Source organism: Rattus norvegicus, chromosome 5, assembly GCF_036323735.1.
Source record: "Rattus norvegicus strain BN/NHsdMcwi chromosome 5, GRCr8, whole genome shotgun sequence".
NCBI lineage: Eukaryota > Metazoa > Chordata > Mammalia > Rodentia > Muridae > Rattus > Rattus norvegicus.
In genome coordinates, this window is record NC_086023.1 from 157192799 (window position 1) to 157216459 (window position 23661).

The 23661-nt window shown below is 51.3% G+C and overlaps 1 protein-coding gene across 1 annotated transcript; it reads left to right on the forward strand.

Annotated features, from left to right (window-relative positions):
* On the forward strand, nucleotides 1–16139 carry Tas1r2 (taste 1 receptor member 2). The gene is made up of 6 exons (NM_001271266.2): nucleotides 1–222; nucleotides 2124–2424; nucleotides 5293–6069; nucleotides 7801–8010; nucleotides 13324–13447; nucleotides 14796–16139. Exons 1-6 carry the CDS (start codon nucleotides 32–34, stop codon nucleotides 15722–15724), a joined length of 2532 nt encoding a protein of 843 aa, NP_001258195.1. The 5' UTR covers nucleotides 1–31; the 3' UTR covers nucleotides 15725–16139.
* Nucleotides 16140–23661: the final 7522 nt, after the last annotated feature.

Below are 23661 nucleotides of genomic sequence, written 5' to 3' on the forward strand. Positions count from 1 at the left end.
GGGCATCCTCTACGGCTGTCACTTTGCTGTCATGGGTCCCCAGGCAAGGACACTCTGCTTGCTGTCTCTCCTGCTGCATGTTCTGCCTAAGCCAGGCAAGCTGGTAGAGAACTCTGACTTCCACCTGGCCGGGGACTACCTCCTGGGTGGCCTCTTTACCCTCCATGCCAACGTGAAGAGCATCTCCCACCTCAGCTACCTGCAGGTGCCCAAGTGCAATGAGTGAGTTCCCGTGAAGTCACAAGTAGTGATGGAGGGGCAGAGCAGAGAGTGGGGACTCTAGAAAGTACAGTGCTTAGGAGGCCAGGACAGGGTCCAGAGTGCATCTGCTAAGTCATTGCCCCACAATCCTAGATCCTAGTGCCCCCTGCATGGTCTGTGCACCAAGCCCCAACCTAGATCCAGCCTGCTATCTCCCAGTGCCCCCTGCATGATCTGTGTGACAGCCCTCCAATCCTAGATCCAGCCTGTAGCCCTCAGTGCCCTCTACCCCCACCCCTCCTGCACCATCTGTTGAAATTTTAAGCGGTTGTTTGCAATCCGGAGACCTGTTTTGTCCCTGTGTTACATCCCTGGAAAGACTGGGTGTTTAAACTCACTGGGTCACCATTGAAGCCATCCTTAGCCACTTTGACAAACGGGGGAGCCCCCACCCCCAATAAGACCATGTCAAAGTGTTGTCTAGACATCAGGCTCTGCCTTGCCAGGCAGAAGGTGGCGTTTGGTAGTGAGCTCTGAACTGGACACTGGAGGAGAGCCTTGCAGTTCCCAAGTTGTGGTTGGGGAGACACGGAGTGCTTTGGGGCTTGGGGAGTCCCCCTTCCCCTTCTGTGAGCCATTTGGGGTGACAGCACCACTTAGAGACTGAGTGCATATAGGAGTCATCCTGGTCTTGCTCAGAAAGAGAAACATTCTGGGTGATGGGGAAAGGGGGGTGGGGTAGGAAGGGGACAGGAGGGGGAGAGGGGAGAGAAAAGGGGAGGGGAGAGGGAGGGGGAGGGGAGAGAGTGAACTAACTAAGAGCCGACTGTGGGAATTCACTACTTAGACAATGAAGAGGATGCTGTGTGGACCTGAGGCTGGGGAGGCTGGGGCAGGGGGAGGCTGGGGAGACTGAGGAGGCAGAGGAGGCTGGGGAGGCTTGGGAGGCTGGTGCTAAGTGCTCTGATGCCTGTGATGATGAGGTCAGTGCTAGTGGCAGAGAAGTGGTGATGTCGCTAGCAATGCTGACTATTGATAACAGTGGTAGTTAACATGGGTGTAGGGATGATGTTGGTAGTGGTTGTAGTGGTTACAGTAATGGTGGTGATGAGGATGGTTGGGAGTGATGGTGGTAGTCATGGTGGTGGTGGTGGTGGTGGTGGTCATGGTGATAGTGGTGGTGATGGTGGTGATGGTGGTGGTAGTGATGATGGTGGTGGTGGTGATGGTGGTGGTAATGATGGTGGTGGTGGTGGTGGTGGTGGTGATGGTGGTGGTAATGATGGTGGTGGTGGTGGTGGTGGTGATGGTGGTGATGGTGGTGGTGGAGGTGATGGTGGTGATGGTGATGGTGGTGATGGTGGAGGTGATGGTGGTGATGGTGGTGGAGGTGGTGGTGGTGGTGGTGGTGGTGGAGGTGGTGGTGATGGTGGTGGTGGTGGTGGTGGTGGAGGTGATGGTGGTGATGGTGGTGGTGGTGATGGTGACCGTTTTAATAGTTATAATGATGGTGTTTTGGTGGTGGTGGTAGTTGCAATGCTGTAGTAAAGGTGCTGGTCATGATATTAATGATAATGATGGTTTGGGCAGTAATGTTGGCGATGGTGGTGGTGGTGCTGATGTCATTGTTGTCGGTGATGATCACAAACATATGGTAACAATGGTGGTGGCGGTGCTGGGAGTGTGGGACATGCCAGTGACAGCGGGGATGGCAGTGATGGAGGAGGTCACTGTGGGTGTGAATGGACAGTGGTAGGGATCACAGGGATCACAGGGTCATAGGGACGGTAGTGACAGGAATGTGGTTGCCAGAACCTTTTAGAGTGTCCCTTGTCATATTTTCTCATGCGGGGAACAGAACAGCCATCTGTCCTAGTCCCCTCTCCCTGTGGACACACCCCTCTCTGTGTATGGCCCTGCAGGTTCACCATGAAGGTGTTGGGCTACAACCTCATGCAGGCCATGCGTTTCGCTGTGGAGGAGATCAACAACTGTAGCTCCCTGCTACCCGGCGTGCTGCTCGGCTACGAGATGGTGGATGTCTGTTACCTCTCCAACAATATCCACCCTGGGCTCTACTTCCTGGCACAGGACGACGACCTCCTGCCCATCCTCAAAGACTACAGCCAGTACATGCCCCACGTGGTGGCTGTCATTGGCCCCGACAACTCTGAGTCCGCCATTACCGTGTCCAACATTCTCTCTCATTTCCTCATCCCACAGGTGATGCCTGGGAGATGTGACAGGGGAGAGTGAGAGGGGCAGCTGTCCCGAGGTGGGAAGCTCTTCCTCCCTGTTAGGCATGGTGGGAACATGAGTAGGGGCAGACAGCCGTTTAGGCTTAGGACTGACTTACTGGGAAACCTATGACAAATCTTTTCATCCTTCTGAGCCTTGGTTTCCCCATCTGTAAAGTGGGCTGATGAAACTCCATCCCAGGACTGTCTGTAGGTTAAAGTGGTCAACCCGAAAGAGTTTTCAGCACACAGTAGGTGGTCTGCAATGTTGTCATTACCACAAAATGCATCTTTCTCTAGAATGAGGACTAAAGAGCAGGCAGTATTAGCTTGCTCAGTTGCCTAGCACAGGGCCTGACTCACTCATAGTAGGCCCTCAAAGAGTGCCACTAGGGCCTGGGGAGATGGCTCAGATGGTAAAGTGTGCAGGCATGGGACCTGAATTTGAATCTCCGGCACCCACATAAAAAAATCTGGACAAGCAGTGAGGGAGAGAGTGTGGAGACAGGGGGATTCCCTGAGCTCACTGATCAGCCAGTCTTGGCAAACTGGTGATTTCCAGGTTCAGTGAGCGAGGCCTTATTTTCAGAAATATGGTAGCGAGTGACTGAGGAAGATGCCTAATGTTGACTTCTGATCTCCATGTGTGTATAGATATGTGAACCTATACACACATGTCCACAATACACATATGTGTGTGTACACACATATACACACATGCACACATATACACATGTGCACACATACACATATTACACATGTGCATGCATGCACACATACACACATGTGCACACGTACACACATACCCCAAAGTGCTGAACATCTGCTATTATCTTTTAAATGTGGGGGGTAGGGGAATGGGTCAAGAGACAGGGTCTCTCTACATAGGCCTGGCTATCCTAGAAATCACTCTGTAGACCAGGCTAACACTTTGAACTCACAGAGATCCACCTGCCTCTGCTTCTGCTTCCCCGAGTGCTGGGATTAAAGGAATGGACGGCTGCTCCTGGCATCTCTTAAATCTTTTTGGATTACATTTTCACTTATTGGGAGAGAGTACATGCATGTGTCATGGCATATGTATGAAGGTCAGAGAATGGTGTGGGAGTTGATTCTCTCCTTCCACCGAGTGAGTCTTCAAAGACCAAACTCATCCTCAGTCTTGACAGCAAGTGCTTTTACCTGTTCAGCCGTCTTGTGAGGCTCTGACAACTATTGATCTAATTGTCACCAGCCGCGTGGGTGAAAGTGCCCAGTCAAGCACAGGTATAGGATATTAATTATAAGTCAGATTGTCACACAGTAAGCTGGCACAAATATTGGAATTGCTGCAGCAGCTCTTACCTTGCAAAGTACCCAGAGTGGGGTCAGATACTTAGTAGGTGCTAAACAGGTAGTAACATTTTGATGTGCTATGTCTGGTCCAGGGTTGAGTTCATCCATTTATCCATCTAACAGATATTTCCTGGATACCTACTGTGTGCCAGGGATGGTTGTAGGTGCTAGGGAATCAGCTGAGAACCAAGCACAAACCCCTGCTTGCATGCAATCTGTCTTCTATGGGAAGACACAGAAATGCATATGGATGAATGAATGATAAAGAATGTTAGAAATACTATGGTAAAATAGCCAGGGGAGGCCAGGCATGGTAATGCACACCTTTAATCTCAGCACTCCAGAGGCAGAGGTGGGTGGGTCTCTGTGGGTTCAAGACCAGCCTGGTCTACAGTGAATACCAGGACAGCCAAGGCTACACAGTGAAACCCTGTCCCCAAAAGCAAAACAGAAAACAAAACAAAACAACAACAAAAATAGCCATGGGTGGGGGTAGAGGGTTTTGGGTGGAGACTGAAACAGGCTTGAGAGATTGGACGTTTCAATGTGGTGATCAGATGGGTTTGTGCAGATCACAGGGGAGGTGTGTGGGCGAGCAACCGAGAGGAGAGCATTCCAGGTTAAGAGTTAGCAGATGCCACGGCAAGAGGCACCTGATGGGCACAGTGAGCAGAGCCAGGGCCTTGAGAGTGGTGACTGGGATGGAGTAGAGATCACTGATGGGTCTGAATGGACACCCTCAAGGGACATCTGAAGGAACTGGATGGGCGTGTGTTGTGTGAGACAGAGACACCATCACAGTTTTTGACCTAGAAACTGGAAGGGATGGATTCTTTCCATGAGGGGGACCCTGCAGGCAGTGATCCTCGAAGAGGCGAGTCTGGAAGCTTGGTTCAGGTTGTCTTCATCAACCTGGATCAGACTTCGGGAGGATAACACCAGATGGTTCATCGTCAGCGTGTTTAAAACAATGGTGCAATCTGGGAAAGGTTCCAGGCAACGGTCAGTTCCATTCCAGATGCACAATAAAGCTTAAAGGGCGAAAAGTCAAGTTTGAGATGGGAGGTGGACATTCCCAAATCCAAGCCTGAGGTTCAGGAGGGAGGTTGGGGTTGGACGATGGGGTTGCAGGCCTAGAAATGATCTTTGTATAAGAGGCTGCATGAGTCTTGGAAGGAAGAAGGTGTGGTGGGAGAGAAAAGAGGCTGGGAGCCTCATTTGGGGGTACACTGAGGTCACAGCAGAGGGTGTATGGCTGACAATGAGGTGGGAGAAGCTCAGTCAGGGTTGCTAAACAGGGAAGAGACAGATGTTACCACCTAGCCAGGGTGTGACACGTGACAGGTGCACTAGGCGAACACGGGATGTCATGTGGGTCACCCAGCCAGGGCACGGTGAATAGTAGGACCTTGCATTTACTGAGGTGGCCATGATGATGACAGCATAGACACACTGGGTGTGTACGTGTCACCAGGGTAATGTCAGATGGAACCCCTCTGCTAACACCTCTCTCTGGCAGATCACATACAGCGCCATCTCCGACAAGCTGCGGGACAAGCGGCACTTCCCTAGCATGCTACGCACAGTGCCCAGCGCCACCCACCACATCGAGGCCATGGTGCAGCTGATGGTTCACTTCCAATGGAACTGGATTGTGGTGCTGGTGAGCGACGACGATTACGGCCGCGAGAACAGCCACCTGTTGAGCCAGCGTCTGACCAAAACGAGCGACATCTGCATTGCCTTCCAGGAGGTTCTGCCCATACCTGAGTCCAGCCAGGTCATGAGGTCCGAGGAGCAGAGACAACTGGACAACATCCTGGACAAGCTGCGGCGGACCTCGGCGCGCGTCGTGGTGGTGTTCTCGCCCGAGCTGAGCCTGTATAGCTTCTTTCACGAGGTGCTCCGCTGGAACTTCACGGGTTTTGTGTGGATCGCCTCTGAGTCCTGGGCTATCGACCCAGTTCTGCATAACCTCACGGAGCTGCGCCACACGGGTACTTTTCTGGGCGTCACCATCCAGAGGGTGTCCATCCCTGGCTTCAGTCAGTTCCGAGTGCGCCGTGACAAGCCAGGGTATCCCGTGCCTAACACGACCAACCTGCGGACGACCTGCAACCAGGACTGTGACGCCTGCTTGAACACCACCAAGTCCTTCAACAACATCCTTATACTTTCGGGGGAGCGCGTGGTCTACAGCGTGTACTCAGCAGTTTACGCGGTGGCCCATGCCCTCCACAGACTCCTCGGCTGTAACCGGGTCCGCTGCACCAAGCAAAAGGTCTACCCGTGGCAGGTAGGTCCTAAACTCGCAGGGGCTGACTCCACCATTGCCATGCTGTAGTCTGGGCAAAGGGTACAGGAAGCCACAGGGCATCCCCTAACTCCAGATGCCCAGCAAGCACAGGGTCTGAGTTCGAATCCCCAGCACCCATGTAAGAAGCTGGACTTAGCTGTGTGTACGTATAAACCCAATGCTGGGGCGTGTGGAGACGGGAGGTTTGTTGGTGTTGATGTCCAATAATGGGGCTCCAGGTTCAGTGAGAGACTCTGTTTCCAGGGATTAAGGTGGGAAGGGAAAGAAGACACTTAATGTCCTCTTCTGGGCTCTGTGCTGGTGCATCGGCACACTACCCACCCTGTACATACGCTACACACACACACACACACACACACACATACACACACACACACACACACACACACACACACACACACACACACAGAGAGAGAGAGAGAGAGAGAGAGAGAGAGAGAGAGAGAGCAGCCCAACTCTGTTCTATTTCAGCCACGTATCCCATAGCTGCAGAACCTAAGCCCCCCAGTCCTAAGTACCTGTGTTTTGAAAGGTACAGTTCTTTGAAAGGCGTTTGGCGGCCCACCGCGTGCCAGCTCTTGAGTGCTGAGATGCAGGTACCCCGTGCCACTGTTCAGGGCACACGTGCACTTGCCATGCGCTCGCCAGGATGTGTCCTCACGGTTGTCGAGGGAAACTGAGGCACAGGGAGCCAAAGTCACAAAGCCAGCTAAGAACTGAGCTAGGACTGCAGTTCAGCCTCAGGCTGCTCTGTTGGGAGCACGTCTGAGCTAGCACCAGTTTGGGGAGCTGACCCCCTGGTTTAGGGGTGTGGGAATGATGGGTGGGGGGCAGTTCCAGCTGATGTTTGCAGTTGAGAGAGCTCCTGAGGGATGCCCCAGGTGACTCCTAGGAGAAAGGAGAAGAAAGCATTATTCTCAGCTAGTGTTTCCTTTTTAAAAAAAGATGTATTTATTTTATATAAGTGCACTGTCGCTGTCTTCAGACACACCAGAAGAGGGCATCAGATCCCATTACAGATGGTTGTGAGCCACCGTGCAGTTGCTGGGATTTGAACTCAGGACCTCTGGAAGAGCAGCCTCTTAACTGCTGGGCCATTTCTCCAACTCCCATTCTAAGTCTCTCTCTCTCTCTCTCTCTCTCTCTCTCTCTCTCTCTCTCTCTCTCTCTGTTTCTTTGTTTCTTTGTTTCTTTGTTTGTTTCTTCCTTTCTTTCTTTCTTTCTTTCTTTCTTTCTTTCTTTCTTTCTTTCTTCCTTTCTTTCTTGTATACTGTAGCTGTCTACAGTCCAGTAGAGGGCATCAGATTTCATTACAGATGGTTGTGAGCCACCATGTGGTTGCTGGGAATTGAACTTAGGTCCTCTGGAAGAGCAGTCAGTGCTCTTACCCGCCAAGCCATCTCTCCAGCCCCCATTCTAAGTTTCTAATGCAGGTCCAGAGTCCAGAAACTGGAAGCTTCTTCTGTCAAGAAACTATAAGTCCAGAGAGATTGAGCAGCAGGGCTAAAGCCTCACAGGGCTACAGTGGCCAGGTTGAGACCTAGCTCCAGGTACCTCAGGTTCCAGAGTCACCACCTGACAGTTCCACGTCCCCAGTGCTCCCATTAGGCAGGTGTTGAGGCTGGCGTGCGGGTGGCGAGTGGGGTAGACAATCAGATGTCTGTTCCCGTCTGGTGCCAGCTCAGCTATTCTTCTTTCTGACCCCTCCAGCTACTCAGGGAGATCTGGCACGTCAACTTCACGCTCCTGGGTAACCGGCTCTTCTTTGACCAACAAGGGGACATGCCGATGCTCTTGGACATCATCCAGTGGCAGTGGGACCTGAGCCAGAATCCCTTCCAAAGCATCGCCTCCTATTCTCCCACCAGCAAGAGGCTAACCTACATTAACAATGTGTCCTGGTACACCCCCAACAACACGGTCAGCCTGGAGGGTAGCTAGCGCCTGGGTGCTTGTCAAGAAGGGGTTCTAGGGATGTGTCAGAAATAGCTGGAGGGGTCTCCATTTTGGGTTGTGGGTCCTTCTTTGCTAACTGAGAGCTATGGAGTTGAAGGGGCTTTAGCTCCGGGAGACGGGGAGTCAGGGGCTTCTGCTCACAGCCCTGCGCTGAAGTGCATGTGGCTCCAGGATTAGCCTGAGGTGATGGGTCAGGCACGTTCCTTGATGCTACCACTGAGCAACTGGTTAAAAGCACTTCATGGGTGCAGAAGCTCAGGGTCTGAGGACACAGTCTGTCATGGCAGGAGAGCATGGCCTCCGGAGCCTAAGGTGGTGGACCCCCATCACATCCCCAGACAGGAAGCAGAGAGATGGGGGGGCTGGTGCTCAGTTCACTTTCTTCTTTCTATTCAGGCTAGGACCCTAGCCCATGGGATGGTGCCACCCACATCCAAGGTGGATCTTCTCTCTGCTAAGATTTTCTAGAGACACCCTCTCAGACATACCCAGAGGTTCATCCTTTCAGATCCTAAATTTCACCAAGTTGAGAGGATAACCCATCATCCCAGGGACTGAGGCTACTGCTCTCCCCATTGTATAGGCTAGATCACCGAAGGCACAGAGAGGTTGTACTATCTCCTTAACTCCACACAGCTTGTCTAAGGTCAAGGTTTTCTCTGCATAGCCTTCCAGCTATAGCCAATCACCATTGTTGAGTCTGTGGAGTGAGTCAGGTCGATGTCTTTCTGTTTTCTTGAGCTGGAACCACAGACATTCTTCTCGGGTTCTGCAAGCAGAAGCCAAGGGGGGAGGTGAGGCTGGTCCCTGCAGAGGCCAGGGACCTGCTTGGCCTCTCTCCTGTTTGGCAGCTTGCTGGGACTCCCTGGCTCTCCTCAGCTTGTGGGTGCTCCACACTGATTTTTGTCATCTGAGAGTCTCTCTGTGGTCTTGTCAGTTTCCACATATCCCCTCTGTGTAAGAATCCCAGTTCTCTCAGATGAGGGACCCTTCTTTTCTTTAATTATATAGGCAATGACCCCACCATAGAGTCAAGTCATATAGTTAAGACATGGGTATTAAGACCTATGAGGTCGGGGCTGGGGATTTAGCTCAGTGGTAGAGCGCTTACCTAGGAAACACAAGGCCCTGGGTTCGGTCCCCAGCTCCGAAAAAAAAAAAAAAAAAAAAAAAAAGACCTATGAGGTCTTACTCCGTCTACATTCCCATAATGCACAGCTTGAGGCATGGGTCATGTGTGATAGATTATCACAGACATGCCTCCAAGTACAAGACTGGGGAATAAGGAAAGCTTGCAGCAGAGGAGAGGAAAAGCCAGACCCAGGGAATGTCCTCGAGTCACACACTGCTGTGGCCCACAGTAGCACCATCTTCCTGTTACCTTCCAAGGATCTGCCTCAGAGCTGGGTCCCAAGGGAGAGAAATGTGCAGCATGGATTGCCTGGATCCCATCCTCTGGTAGCCACAGGTTGCTCTGTGGAGTGCGAAGCCCTTGGAGTTCCAGGTCTCAGGTGCCTCACAGCTCCTGACGGACATCATCTTATACCGTAGCCCCATGGCAGAGAGTAGAAGGCACGGCCTACTAGCTGAGGCGAGGTGCTAGCCAGTGATGACTGCACAAGATTGTCCTGCTTGAGGCTGGAGGATCACCGAGCCTTTACGATATTAGGCAGCCCCGTCTGTGCAAAGGGGACATTTGGTGGACAAATGACAGGCAGTGACCATCCCTCTCTTCCACCCCATTTTGGAGTCCCCCTCCTTCACTGGCTGTGGCTGCTCTGAGGGACTCCATAGAATAATGGTAACCTCCATCCTAAGGTCCCCAGCCCCCCAGCTGCCTGACCATAAATGTCCCCAAGACAGAGGCATAAAAGGGCTGTCCTCAGGTGCCAAGCTGCCTACCCTGCATAACCCATGCAGCTTCTTGTGAGAGCCCAAGCCCCCTCCTTCTGTGACCCTCTCATCCACTGGTGGGAAGACCTCAGAGGAACCAGCTGGTTTGCTGTGGATATGTCTCTCCAGTGGGGACCAGAATCCCACCACTATGACTCTAAGTCTAGTGAACACCAGTGATTTTAGGTCCTTCCTTATTTTTTTGTTTGTGTGCTCTATGGGGATGGGATCAAGCCCAGGGTCTTACACATGCTAAGCAAGATCCCTATTAGCTGGTTGTATTTTTCTCTTCCTCCTTTACCTCTCCCCTCCTTCCTTCTCTTTTCCTTGTTGACAGAGTCTCTAACCCAAGCTGGACTCAAATACATTTTGTAACTGAGCATGAAATTGAATATCTGATCTTCCCGCCTCCACTCCCTAAGCCCTTGGGTTATGGAGGGATGGGTTCAAACCCAGGGCTTCTTGTGTGCTGGGTAATCACTCTGACAACTGAGTTACCTCTCCAATCCTCTTCTTTGGTTTTCTTATGTAGTCCAGGATGGACCTTGTGCAAGAGCAGCCAGTGCTCTTAACCTTTGAGTGGTCTCCCCAGCCCTTCCTACTGTTATTTATCTAAGTTGGTTTTTCTGTGTTTGGAGAACATGACCACCCTGATTTTGATCCTTTTAATTTGGTCAAACCTTACATTGTAGCCTAGCACGGACCTAATGGGAATGCTCACATGCATTCGGTGAGTAAGGTACTGTGTTCTGCTGCTACAGAGCAGAGTGTCCTGTTACAGTGTACTGTTAGAGTGAACTGTTAGAGTGTTCTGTTAGAATGTCCTGCTAGAGTGTCCTGTTAGAGTGTCCTGTTAGAGCGTCTTGTTGCAGTGTCCTGTTAGAGCGTCTTGTTGCAGTGTCCTGTTACAGTGTCCTGCTAGAGTGTCCTGTTAGAGTGTCCCGTTAGAGCATCCTATTAGAATGTCCTGTTAGAGTGTCCCGTTAGAGCATCCTGTTAGAATGTCCTGTTAGAGTGTCCTGTTAGAGCGTCCTGTTAGAGTGTCCTGTTAGAGTGTCCTGTTAGAATGTCCTGTTAGAGCGTCCTGTTAGAGTGTCCTGTTATAGTGTCCCGTTAGAGCACGCTGTTTCATGGTATTGGTCAAGTTCTCTACTTTTTTGTGGATCCTCTGTTTAGTTCTATGTAGTTATTGAAAATATGATGTTGACATTTCCACCCGTTATGATTGAGTACCACACAATCTCTGTTTTCCCTCCATTCTTTCTCGCTTTGTGTACTTTTAGGTCTCTCTTGTTAGGGCCGTATGTGTTTACGCAAGTACCTTCATACTAGAACGCTCTATGTATTCCTGAATATCCTATGCATGTATCCACCTGTATCTTTTGGGGCTATGTTAGGCACCCCCGGCCCAGTTCTCTGAGGATCTGAGTTGCTGTTTCCCACTAATTCCCAGTTTGCTCTTCTGTCTTCTCACTGTGGGGACTCTAGGCTCTCCCTGACCAAGCTAGAAAACAGCCACCCTCAGTGAAGCTCCCCTCTGTAGCATTTTTGCTTTAGTATCCTTCATGGCATCTATAATGGTACATCTTATTCATGAAGACACTGCTTTCACTATAGCAGGGCTCTGCGTTACCGACTTTGCTGTCACACCCCAACATCTGGCATCAGTTTGTGCTCTAAGTTCCTGTGTGTGCAGGTGTGCATACATGTGTGTGCAGGTGAGCGTGTATGTATGGACACGTGGAGGCCAGAGATTAACCTTCGCAGCTGCCTGGATTTTTTAGACAGGGTCTCAGACTGGGACCTAGGATTTGGTAATTTAGCTAGGCTGGCTGGGAAGCAGGCCTCAGGAATCCTCCAGCCTCCAACTACCCAGCACCAGCATCCGCAGGCACGAACTACCACACCCCGGCTTGTGACCTCAGTTCTGGAGATGGCCTCAAGCTTTTGTGGGAAACACATTGCCAATGGAGTTATTTCTCCAGAGTCACCATTCGTGGAAGGGTGAATGAAAGCCACTGTCAGGTCTCAGGGTGCCAGGCAGGCCCGATCTGGCTACTCAGGCACTGGTAAGAGAGCTTGAGTTCAGAGGTGGGAGGGACCTGGCAATGTGATAAAGGACACATGTGTGTCTGTGCTGAGAGCAGTGTACCTACACAGTGCATGGTCATGTTCTTGGTGCAGAAGTCCCCATACGGCTCAGGGAGCCCAGTAGTGGGTTAGATGTTTAATTCTTTTAAATCGATGATAGTGGTGGTGGTTATGGTGGTGGTGGTGGTGGTGGTGGTGGTGGTGGTGATGATGGTGGTTGTTATGGTGGTGGTGGTAGTGGTGATGGTGGTGGTGGTGGTGGTGGTGGTGGTAATGGTGATGGTGGTGGTGGTATTGGTGGTGGTGGTGATGGTGTGTGTGTGTGTGTGTGTGTGTGTGTGTGTGAGCATGCATGCTGTGGTACACACATGGAGGTTAAAGAACAACTTTGTGAAGCCTGTTCTCTTCTCCCACCTTTACATGGGCTCTGGGGATTGAACTCAGGTCATCAGACTTGGCTGCAGACATCTTTCCTAGCTGAGGTATCTTAGCCCATAGATGTTTACTTTGGACTAGCGTAAGTCACTCAGGCTTCTCTGTGAAGTGCTAGGGAGGTGACAAGTTATCTAGATATGCCATCTGATGGCCAGGTACAAGGAAGGCCTGTACCCAACCCAGAGCTGTGGCTGCCCAAGGCATCGCCCCTTCTCCTACCTCTACCATGGTCTTATCCACATGTGGCTCCCTCATCAGGCTCAGACGTGACACACCCCTCATCTTCAGTCCCAATGTCTCCTCCGTGTATAGCACATCCCTTCATCCTGTGCTTGGTGACCTCTGTGTGCTGGGCTCCTCTGCGGTAGAGACAGTAGGCACGGGCACTGCCCTTGGGTTCTAGCTCACCTGAGATCCCGGGTCTTCAGAAGGAAATAACCAACCAGGAGTCCTAGCTGCAGGTAACATGGAAACATGGTAACAGAATAAATAGTGACCGTTCAGGCAAGGATGGATACAGGGTCTCTCAATAGCTTTCAACCCTCCCCCACCAAGATGGCCACGATGTCCTCTTTGTGATAAGATGGCTACCAGGACCCTGGTTATTGCACTCTATCTCGTTAGCATCCTCTGAAGTCTCTCTTCACCCTTCGGTGCCTTTACCAGAGGGTGGAGGCCTGGGTTAGGCCACAGACAGGCGACACTGAGAGAGTCCTGCAGAGATCCAGTTCTAACAGCAGTTCAGACAGGATCAGGCTACCTTCTCCTGAGGAGCATCTTGCTGGGTGTGGGAGAGAGCAGGGGCCTCCCAGAGGGTGAGGAAAGAGGACTGAGAGTCTCTCGCCTTCCTCCCTCCAGGTCCCTGTCTCCATGTGTTCCAAGAGCTGCCAGCCAGGGCAAATGAAAAAGTCTGTGGGCCTCCACCCTTGTTGCTTCGAGTGCTTGGATTGTATGCCAGGCACCTACCTCAACCGCTCAGCAGGTATGGGTCCCATCAGCCCCGCTCTGAACTTCATTAGCAGATCTCAGGGCCTCAGTTCATGGCTCAGCGTCCCCACTCTGTCCTGGAGTTTTCAGGGGTCCCTTCACTTTGTCAGGGTCTCTGAGGGCTTCCCCAGGGATGCAAGTATCCACAGGCTAGAGACCAGGCCTGGTGCGTCTTGTGGCTTCCCATGAAGTGAAATCTCCAGTATAGGTTTCTGTGTGGTACTTCAGGACCAGTCCCCACACTGTGTGCCAAGCAGGTCACCCACTGGGCCACCTCCCCAGTCCCCATTGACTGAATTCTTGGTTGAAAGCCACTCTCTTTCTAGACCACTGACTCCAGTGTTTAGACTCACATCAGTGTTTAACACACTTCAGGGTTGAGTGAAAAGCTCTCGCCTGGCCTCCCTGATTAAAAACTAATTGGTGATTTCACCTCTGAATAAAAACACTTGTTGTGTGCCCAGCAGCAAGCAGGGCCCTGGCTAAGTGCTGATCAAGTGTGTGGAAGGCTTCTGGTGGCCTGTCATAGCCTCAGTGGTCTGTAGACAGGGGACAGACTTTACTGGTCTCTGGAGCTCTCCATCTCTGGTACCCACCACAGTATCTATAGACTCTCAGTGCTCTCTGTGGGGTCGGGGAGACACGGTTGGTAAAGAGCTTACCTTGCAAGGACATGGGTTTGATCCCCAGGATTCAATGTGAAATGGAGCCAAACATGGCAGCGTGCACTTGGAACCAGTGTTGGGGAGGTCAAGGCGTGTGGCTCCCTGGGGCTCATTGGCTTGCCAGTTTAGCTAACTTATTGAGTTCCAGGCAAGCAAAGAGAGCTAGTCTCAATAAGGAACGAACGAAGGAAGGAAGGAAGGAAAAGGAAGGAAGGAAGGAAGGAAGGAGGCATGGCATTTGAGGAACAATACTGATATGGTCCTCTGATCTGAACACCCATGTATACACACATGCACATACACATATGCACACACACTATATAAACACATAAAAAAAACCTCTCACCCCCGCTGAAGATGTGGTTACAGGTCTCTTCCCCTAGAGAACGATATCTTGGCAGAAAGGTCTTGAAATTGGTGGGTTCCGAGCAAGGAGACATGAGTTTAAGTCCTGATTTGGTAACTTACCGGCTTTGTGACTTTGGAAAAATGACTTAACATGGCTGGTCTCCGTTGGTCCGTGAGATGAGGTGGCAGGGAAACTTTGCTTAATCGTGGAAATGATAGGAGTTCTTTAGCCTCTCTCTGCCTCAGGGTCCAGGCCCAGAGAACACAAGGAAGGGGGGGGGGGGCTCGTACATGGATCCCACTGACTGGGGTTGCTGTGGGCTCTTGCAGATGAGTTTAACTGTCTGTCCTGCCCGGGTTCCATGTGGTCCTACAAGAACGACATCACTTGCTTCCAGCGGCGGCCTACCTTCCTGGAGTGGCACGAAGTGCCCACCATCGTGGTGGCCATACTGGCTGCCCTGGGCTTCTTCAGTACACTGGCCATTCTTTTCATCTTCTGGAGACATTTCCAGACACCCATGGTGCGCTCGGCCGGTGGCCCCATGTGCTTCCTGATGCTCGTGCCCCTGCTGCTGGCGTTTGGGATGGTGCCCGTGTATGTGGGGCCCCCCACGGTCTTCTCATGCTTCTGCCGACAGGCTTTCTTCACCGTCTGCTTCTCCATCTGCCTATCCTGCATCACCGTGCGCTCCTTCCAGATCGTGTGTGTCTTCAAGATGGCCAGACGCCTGCCAAGTGCCTACAGTTTTTGGATGCGTTACCACGGGCCCTATGTCTTCGTGGCCTTCATCACGGCCATCAAGGTGGCCCTGGTGGTGGGCAACATGCTGGCCACCACCATCAACCCCATTGGCCGGACCGACCCGGATGACCCCAACATCATGATCCTCTCGTGCCACCCTAACTACCGCAACGGGCTACTGTTCAACACCAGCATGGACTTGCTGCTGTCTGTGCTGGGTTTCAGCTTCGCTTACATGGGCAAGGAGCTGCCCACCAACTACAACGAAGCCAAGTTCATCACTCTCAGCATGACCTTCTCCTTCACCTCCTCCATCTCCCTCTGCACCTTCATGTCTGTGCACGACGGCGTGCTGGTCACCATCATGGACCTCCTGGTCACTGTGCTCAACTTCCTGGCCATCGGCTTGGGATACTTTGGCCCCAAGTGTTACATGATCCTTTTCTACCCGGAGCGCAACACCTCAGCCTATTTCAATAGCATGATCCAGGGCTACACCATGAGGAAGAGCTAGCTCCGCCCACCGGCCTCAGCAGCAGAGCCCCCGGCCACGTTAATGGTGTTCCTCTGCCATTCTCTGCAGCGTAGCTATTTTTACCCACATAGCGCTTAAAATACCCATGATGCACTCTCCCCCGACCCCCAAGCCATTTCACTGGCCAGGACCTACCACCCACTTATAGATGAAACCACCAAGGCGCCCTATGGGGCTCCAAGGATGGCCTACCACTGCCATCTGGTGGTCACAGTGAGCACCTGCGGGCCGTGGCCCATGGCTCCCAGCCAGCTGGTGGCTAGTGGCTGTGAGGCCAGATGTCTGTGTATCTGAGTTCCTGGGAAGCAGAGACTGGGGCTCCTGTGTTCTAATGGTCAGATGGGCATCATGGGCCCTTCATTATTGCTTACGAATAAACTTCCCTCCGGTGAAATCAATGTCCCTTCTTGATGTCAGAGGTTTCCTGAGAAAGGGCATAGACTCGGTCTGGGCATTCATTGTGTCTGGGTGACGGTGGGCCAACATGTCTTTAAGTCTACAATTGCCCACCTCTGAAGTTGGAGTCATTGTAGCAGATGTTGACGTTTGGAGACTGAAGAAAGGGAAATAGAAAGGAAGCTGGCATGAGTCACTCTTCTGGAAGAGATGTGGGGAGAGTCACAGCATGGTTGCCTGATTGCAGAGAGAAAGAGAGAGAGAGAGAGAGAGAGAGAGAGAGAGAGAGAGAGAGAGAGAGAGAGAGAGAGAGAGAGAGAGAGAGAGAGAGAGAGAGAGAGAGAACTCATGATATAACACAAAATAAGGTTAAAATGTATACAGCAGGTGCTCAGTAAATGCCAATCACTATAAATTCACATGCCTCTGAAACCATCAGAGTAATGTAAAGTTGTGCTTTGTGTGTGTGTGTGTGTGTGCGTGTGTGTGTGTCTCTGTGTGTATTTGTGTGTGTATTTGTGTGTGTGTATTTGTGTGTGTATGCGTGCCTGCAGACATGTATGTGCAGGTATACCTATACATGTGTGTACGTGCATGTGGAGGCCAGAGGAAAACATTAGGTGCTATTTATCAGAAACCATAAGATGATGGTGAGGTTAAATCCCTTAAGGGCCTAGCACTGGCTGATGGGCTAGGCTGGAGGCCAGTGAGCACTAAACATCTGCCTGTTCTATCTACAAGCACAGGCTGCCATGCCTGGTGTGGAGGTTTGAATGGGAACAGCCCCCATGGGCATATAGAATTAAATGCCTGGGTACCAGAGATGGAGAGCTCCAGAGACCAGTAAAGTCTGTCCCCTGTTTGGGAAGGTTTAGGGGTGTGGCCTTAGAGGAGGCGTGTCACTGGGGGCGGGCTCTGAGATTTCAGAAGCCTAGGCTACTCCGACAGTTAATATTCTCTGTCCTTGCTTGTGGTCTCAGCTACTGCTCCAGCGTCTGGCCTGCCTGTCTGCTGCTATAATCTTCACCATGGTGGTCATGAACTCTGCTGCCGACCAGAATCTTCTTGAAAGAAAAGATTTACTTATTTTTATTTATATTGGTGTTCTGCCTGCATGTGTGTCTGTGTGAGGGCGTCAGAACCCCTGAACCAGAATTACAGACAGTTGTGAGCTTCCCTGTGGGTGCTGGGAATTGAACCCAGGTCCTTTGGAAGAGCAGCCAGTGCTCTTAACTGCTGAGCCATCTCTCCAGCACCCCCTCCAGAATCTCAAGTCCCAAATTAAATGCAATCTCCTACAAGTTGGCTTGGTCATGGTATCTTTAGCACAACAATAAGAAACTAACTAGGATTTCTCTCTCTCTCTCTCTCTCTCTCTCTCTCTCTGTCTATCTATCTATCTATCTATCTATCTATCTATCTATCTATCTATATTAATTTAATGTATGTGTGCTGTGCTCTGCTGCATATGCTGCATGTACATCCGCCTGCCTGAAGAGGGCATCAGATCCCATCACAGATGGTTGTGAGCCACCATGTGGTTGCTGGGAATTGAACTCAGGACCTCTGGAAGAGCAGCCAGTGCTTTGAACTGCTGAGCCATCTTGGTCTCTCATACTTGTGTGGCAAGCACTTTAGTGACTGAGCCATCCCCTAGACCATACTTTTTAATGTCTGTGTTTCAAAAACTTCCTGTACTAGAGACCACAGTGCCAACCCCTGTGGAAAACCCACCCTTCTGAAACTGTTCCCCAGCCTTACCCACCCCAGCAAATAAGGCTCATAGTCTTAGAGATCCAGAGCCTGCCTGTTGTGGCCACCTTGCCATTGGGCAGCACTCTGCCTTGTGCACCCTTATTTCTGGGCAGAGTCCTCTGACCTTGCTGTATCCGGGTTCAGGCCTGATCCCTCCATGCTCACCAAGGAGACAGAGCTCTAGTGTGAGCTTCCAAACTGTTCTTCAGAGAGCCTGAGCTGCCAGCTCAGAGGCACCCAGATCTCAGACAGGAGTGCAGGCACTGGAGTTGCAGTTTGGGGCAGGACAGAGGTACAAGCTTCCTGACACGTGGAAGACCCGGGAGAGGCTTTTCAAATCTCCTCTGGGAGTGATCACAGTTTCCCAGGAGTCGGGAGGTGGGGCCCCGTGAGAACCGCAGGAAGAAAGATGGGGAAGCAGACTGCGAAGAGGGACAGCTGGGACCGAGCACAGAGGCTGAGCTCTGGGTCTCCGGACCTTGTCCTTTCTGAGTGGCTCTGCCAGGGCTCTGGGCACAGTATCTACCCTGCATTTCTTCTCTGTCACCGGAGAAGACATCCTTGCACCCTTCGCTCCTTGTCCAGCTGCATGTTCCCATAGTCCTCAGCGTGGGTCTCATGTAGGGGCCAGAGATGGCTAGGGGAAGAGAATGAACTAGGTAGCGTTTTTCTTTTTTATTAATCATTCCATTCGTTTACCTCTCAAATGATATCCCATTTCCCGGTTCCCCCTCCACCAATCCCCTATCCCATGATATCCCACTTCCGGGTTACCCCTTTACCAGTTCCCCATCCCACATCTGCCCTCCCCCTTACCCTTCACTAGATAGCATTTTTCAGACGAACCAAACATACCTATCGGGTATGCTTATAAACGGTAAGAGGACATTTCCCAGATGAGTCTACTCGGCCCGAGGCTGAATAGCCCCCCTATAGAGATCTGCAGACAGGAGAGCCGAGGACACTGCAGCTGCTCAGACCAAGAGGGACCAATGCCGCAGCCCCAGTCTGAGGCTAAAGGCCGGGGCACCCCTGGCAAATGTGGGTCCACATTCAAGTTCAAAGGCTAAAGGAGCTGGAGTTGGATGACCGGATAACCGAGATGTACTCGCTCAAGGATGGCTAAATGCGCACTGGCTTCCCTCTTCCATGCTTCATCCTTGCCCGTTCAGTATGCCGGCCCACCTATCAATCATCTTCGGATACGCCCAGAACTGTGCCACCTGCCAATCATCTCTGGAAACGCCCAGAGCTGTGCATTACCAACTTTTCAAGGAGGTGCTTTTTCTCTTCCTTGCTTGCTTCCTTCCTTCCTTTCTCTCTTTTCTTTTCTTTCTTTTTAAAGATAGATTTATGTATGTATGTATGTATGTATGTATGTATGTATGTATGTATGTATGTATGTATGTATTTATTTATTTATTTATTTATTGTAAGTATACTGTCACTCTCTTCATACACACCAGGAGAGGGCATCGGATCCCATTACAGATGTTCCTGAGCCACCATGTGTATGCTGGGAATTGAACTTGTATTTGTTTGTTTGTTTTGTTTTGTGAAACCAGGTTTTTCTATGGAGCCCTGGCTGTCTTGGAACTTACTTTGTGGACTATGCTGGCTTCAAATTCACGGAGATCCACCTGCCTCTGCCTCCCAAGTGCCGTGATGCAATCAGACCAACCATTCAGCAGACATTAAGAATGTGGGGTTTTTCTAGAGGTAAGGTCTTTGTTGATGTTCCTTCTCTGTCCCCTCCAGACTTCCCAGGGGAGCTTGGAGCCAACACACAGAGGCCTGGCTGAGCCCTTAGCTTTTGTAGGGCCTGGTTCTGGCCATGACTATGTCCTGTCTGTCCCCCTTGCCTGAGGGACCAGATTTTAGGAGCACAGGGAGTTTTAATCTCTTAATTCTTTCTCTTTACATCGTCTATGCCTTGGCTTAATTTTCTTTTTAAAGAGCTAATGGCCTCATTTCTGAGTTCTGGTAGAGGACCACCGTTAGTGGAGAAAATCTCAGAACCTCACTGAGCTCAGAGGACATCTACTGCACACCTGTGTAGCTGTGATGGAGGAGTCTTAATCCTTTCTTCCCCTCCAGAGGTCATTGAGGACTCCCTCCACTGTTAGACAACTATTGTGTGTTGTGTTGTGTCTATATATATGTGTGTGTGTTGTCTGTGTGTGTTGTGTGTACATGTGGTATGTATGTGTGTGATGTATGTGGTAGCTTGTAGGTATGTGTGTTGTATGTAGGTGTGTGTATGCATGTGTGTGGTATATGTGTGTAGGTGTGTGTGTGGTGCATGTGGTGTGTATGGTGTGGGGTGTGTATTGTGTGTTTGTGTGTGATGTAGTATGTGTGGCGTTTGGTGTGTGTGTATGCGTACTGTATGCAGGTACATATATGCACACGTTTGTCCACAAGCATGTAGAAGCCAGAGGGCCACCTCCCGTGTTGTTCCATCATGTTTTCTCTTCAGCCATAGCTTCTCACTGGCTGGAACTCACCCAGTAGCCCAGGTTGGCCCACAAACTCTAGGGATCGTCCTGTCTCTGCTTCCCCAGTGTTGGGATTACAAGTGAGTCTGGTTTTTCACACATGCTCAGGTCCTCATGCTGGCAAGGTAAGCCTGTTACTGGCTGATTGCCCCCCCTCCACTTCCCCCTAGACTAGAAGGCAATTCCTGGTAGGTCGAGTGAGAGCCTGACTCTGGGGTTCCTATTTAGGGACACTAGCTGTGTCATTTGGGAAGTATAAGCTTCCTCATGGTGGCTCGTCCTCTGTGATAGCAGATGGAGTCTTCTTTGAAGGAGTGTCCTCTCTAGTACCTTCCATGACTTCCACTGACCTCCCAACACCTCCTTATCTCCCCAAATACCCAGAAGTCCCTGCTCTCAGAGCCAGAGCCCTGTGGGTAGCACCCTATTCTGGGGTGTTGGTGGGGAAAAGGTGACATTTTCTTCATCCAGTGGTTGGTTTCAGGGGTAGGCACATGACCTGGGTTGGTCTAATCAGAGGGACTCATGGGATTTGTGCTGGGGCAGTATAATAAAATAGAAAGGCCACAGGAATGGCTGGGTCAGTTTTCTCAGTCAGGCTTACAAACTCCTCTTCTCTCTATGTCCTCATGGTGGACTCACCTCCCACTGCTTACTATGGCCACATGGACTCCTCTGCAGCTCCCAGTCTGCCACCGTCTTGAGGCCTTGGCACTGACTATTTTCTTCTCTCAGAATGCACCTCCTTGATAGCCTTGGTCCCTTGTTTATCTTCTTCCTCCTGATTGTCAGCTGTCCTTCATCCATCACAGGATGAATGAATATTTGACTACCTTGCTGTGTTCACCTGCCTCGGGATACAATAAACACAAGCACACAGGGGCTCTGCCTCTCGGGCACCTAGGAGAGCACCCTGGCCAGAATAAAACCTTGTGAGTGTTGTCAGGAGTGACAACAGGTGGGACTGGGCTGTGGGTTCAAGACCAGCCAACCCAGTAGCTGCTCTAGAAGGCTGGAAGAAATGGCCAGAAAGAAGAGAAAGAAGAGTTCACCGGGGTTGGGGAGATGGCTCAGTGGTTAAGAGCACTGACTCCTCTTCTAGAGGTCCTGAGTTCAATTCCCAGCAACAACATAGTGGCTCACAACCATCTGTAATGGGATCCGATGCCTCTTCTGGTGTGTCTGACATACATTAAACAGATAAATAGATAGAGTTTACCTGTGAGAGGGGATTATAGACATTCATTCATTGAACAAGTGACAAATGAGTACTATCAAAGATTCAGGCCCTGCGTTGCATCAAGGATAACTGTCACCTAAGAAGACAATCCCTGTTCCCAGTACATAGCACACAGCCCACACAGCCTGGCACCAGCCACCAGTGTGGGGGGAATTCGGGGAGTAATGGAAGCACCAGAGGGGACCCTTCGCAGGCCAAGGAAGGCTGTTGATACGTTGACAGCTTGCATCAGGCAGAGGGCAGAAGGAATGGGCAGTGGCTCAGAGCCTGATGGCTTGAGTTTGATTCCCAAGAATCCCTGAAGCAGCAGAAGAACTCCACCTCTACACACATGCACATGCGAGATAGGCAGATGTATTTCCAAAGAAGAAGGAACAGGTGGGTGGCCGACCTAGGAAGAGAGCCAGCCTGAGCAAAGGCCCCGTGGTAGGAAGACGCAGCAGCCTGGAGAGCAGAGAGTTAGGGAGCTGAACCTGAGAGAGCTGAGGTGAAGGAGGAGAGGCAAGGGGAAGAGATAGACAGAAATGTGAGACAGGTGTGTGTGTGGGGGGGTGGGGAGGAGCAGGAGAAAAAAACAGGGCAGGGGGAAGGAGAGGCAGAGGTGTGAGTGCCACAGGACAGCTGAGGTCTTCAGCAGCACACCAGCCCCCAGGGAATCCCTGACAAGTGTGATTCAGACTCTGTCCTGAGAGAGGGCACAGGGGTCTTTGGGAGAAAGGAGCAGATGTGTGGTGGTGGAGCCCAAGGGATGAATGAGTCTGGGAGACCCTTGAGGAGTGGGCTACTAGGTTTGATGGAGCCATTGATGGTTATGGGGTTGGGGCCGCATCAGTTCTGTGGAGGAATGAGCTGCAGGGGATGAGCTAAGGAAGGGATCATGGCTTCTGGCTATCTAGGATGGTTTTTGTGGGCTTTGGGCTGTCCCAAGCCTTGAGGCATGCTCGACACCCAATCTAGGATGCTGGTGCATGCTCAAGAATTTCTGCTGGCCTCTCAGCGCAGTGCACTGATGCCATATAGAGAGGTCTAACAGATGCCAGCATCCCACAGAGCACTTAGGACCTCACAGGCCAATAGCCACCTAGGATCTCTTGTGCTGCCCAGTTCTTGGGGTATGAGCAACAGGGTCAGAGCCTCTCTTGCTTCAGCTCTTCAATCCTAGGATGGGGACACCCAGTGGAAATGTCTAGGATGACAAAGCAAAGGCAGGTCCGCTTCTGCGACTGGGGAAGTGGCTGGCCATCCTCCTTCCAATGATGATGTATGGCCCATCTGCTTCCACTTAGCAGCTCCAGGCGCCTAATTGGCAGATCAAACAGTCTGATGTTCCACGTTAGATAAGTTGTTAACGCATACTATGGACACTGACAGCTTCTGGATGCATTCCAAGTCCCATCCGACCACCACAGGAGCCGGGTGCTAATACGAACCAGGCCCTGTATGCAGAAGTGAGCGGACTGCGAACAGTTTTGAAGAAGGGCCTAGGCAGATGCAGCCATGGCTGCCTGGGAAGGGTGCGGGAGTCGCCAAGACTTAACTGTGGATTTAAACAGAACAGACAGGAGCTCTCAGAGAGGATACAGTCTCCAGTGGCAGCTGAGGACTTCAAAGAACCCCTGGATCCTGCCCTGATAGAACGATGAGAGGAGTTGCTACAGATTAGAAGCAAGGAGTGTCTGTGACTTGCAGGGCTCTGGCTACGTGGCCATAGCTTCATCGTCTGGGAAACCAGAAAACAATCCTGCTACACCTGAGGGAACAGATTGTCTCAGTTCCCTGTGTGTCTGAGACACAGTGGGCCTGGGCATGGTTCTTATCTGCCAGGAGTTACCTCTGAAATCACTGTCACGGAAGCCTGAGTATAGAGTCACAGTGTTGCCCCTCAGAGTCACAGGGCCCCCCTCGCAGAGTCATGGTATCCCCCCCCCCAGAGTCATTGTCTCCTCCTCAGGCAGTCACAGTGTCCTATAACAGAGTCAAAGTATCCCCAACAAGGAATCATTATAGGATTCCAATTGAAGATTCAC

Coding starts and splice junctions, on each gene's coding strand:
- Tas1r2 (NM_001271266.2), top strand. CDS start 32: ATGGGTCCCCAGGCAAGGACACTCTGCTTGCTGTCTCTCCTGCTGCAT. Junction 223..2,123: donor CAGGTGCCCAAGTGCAATGA/GTGAGTTCCCGT, acceptor ATGGCCCTGCAG/GTTCACCATGAAGGTGTTGG. Junction 2,425..5,292: donor CTCATTTCCTCATCCCACAG/GTGATGCCTGGG, acceptor TCTCTCTGGCAG/ATCACATACAGCGCCATCTC.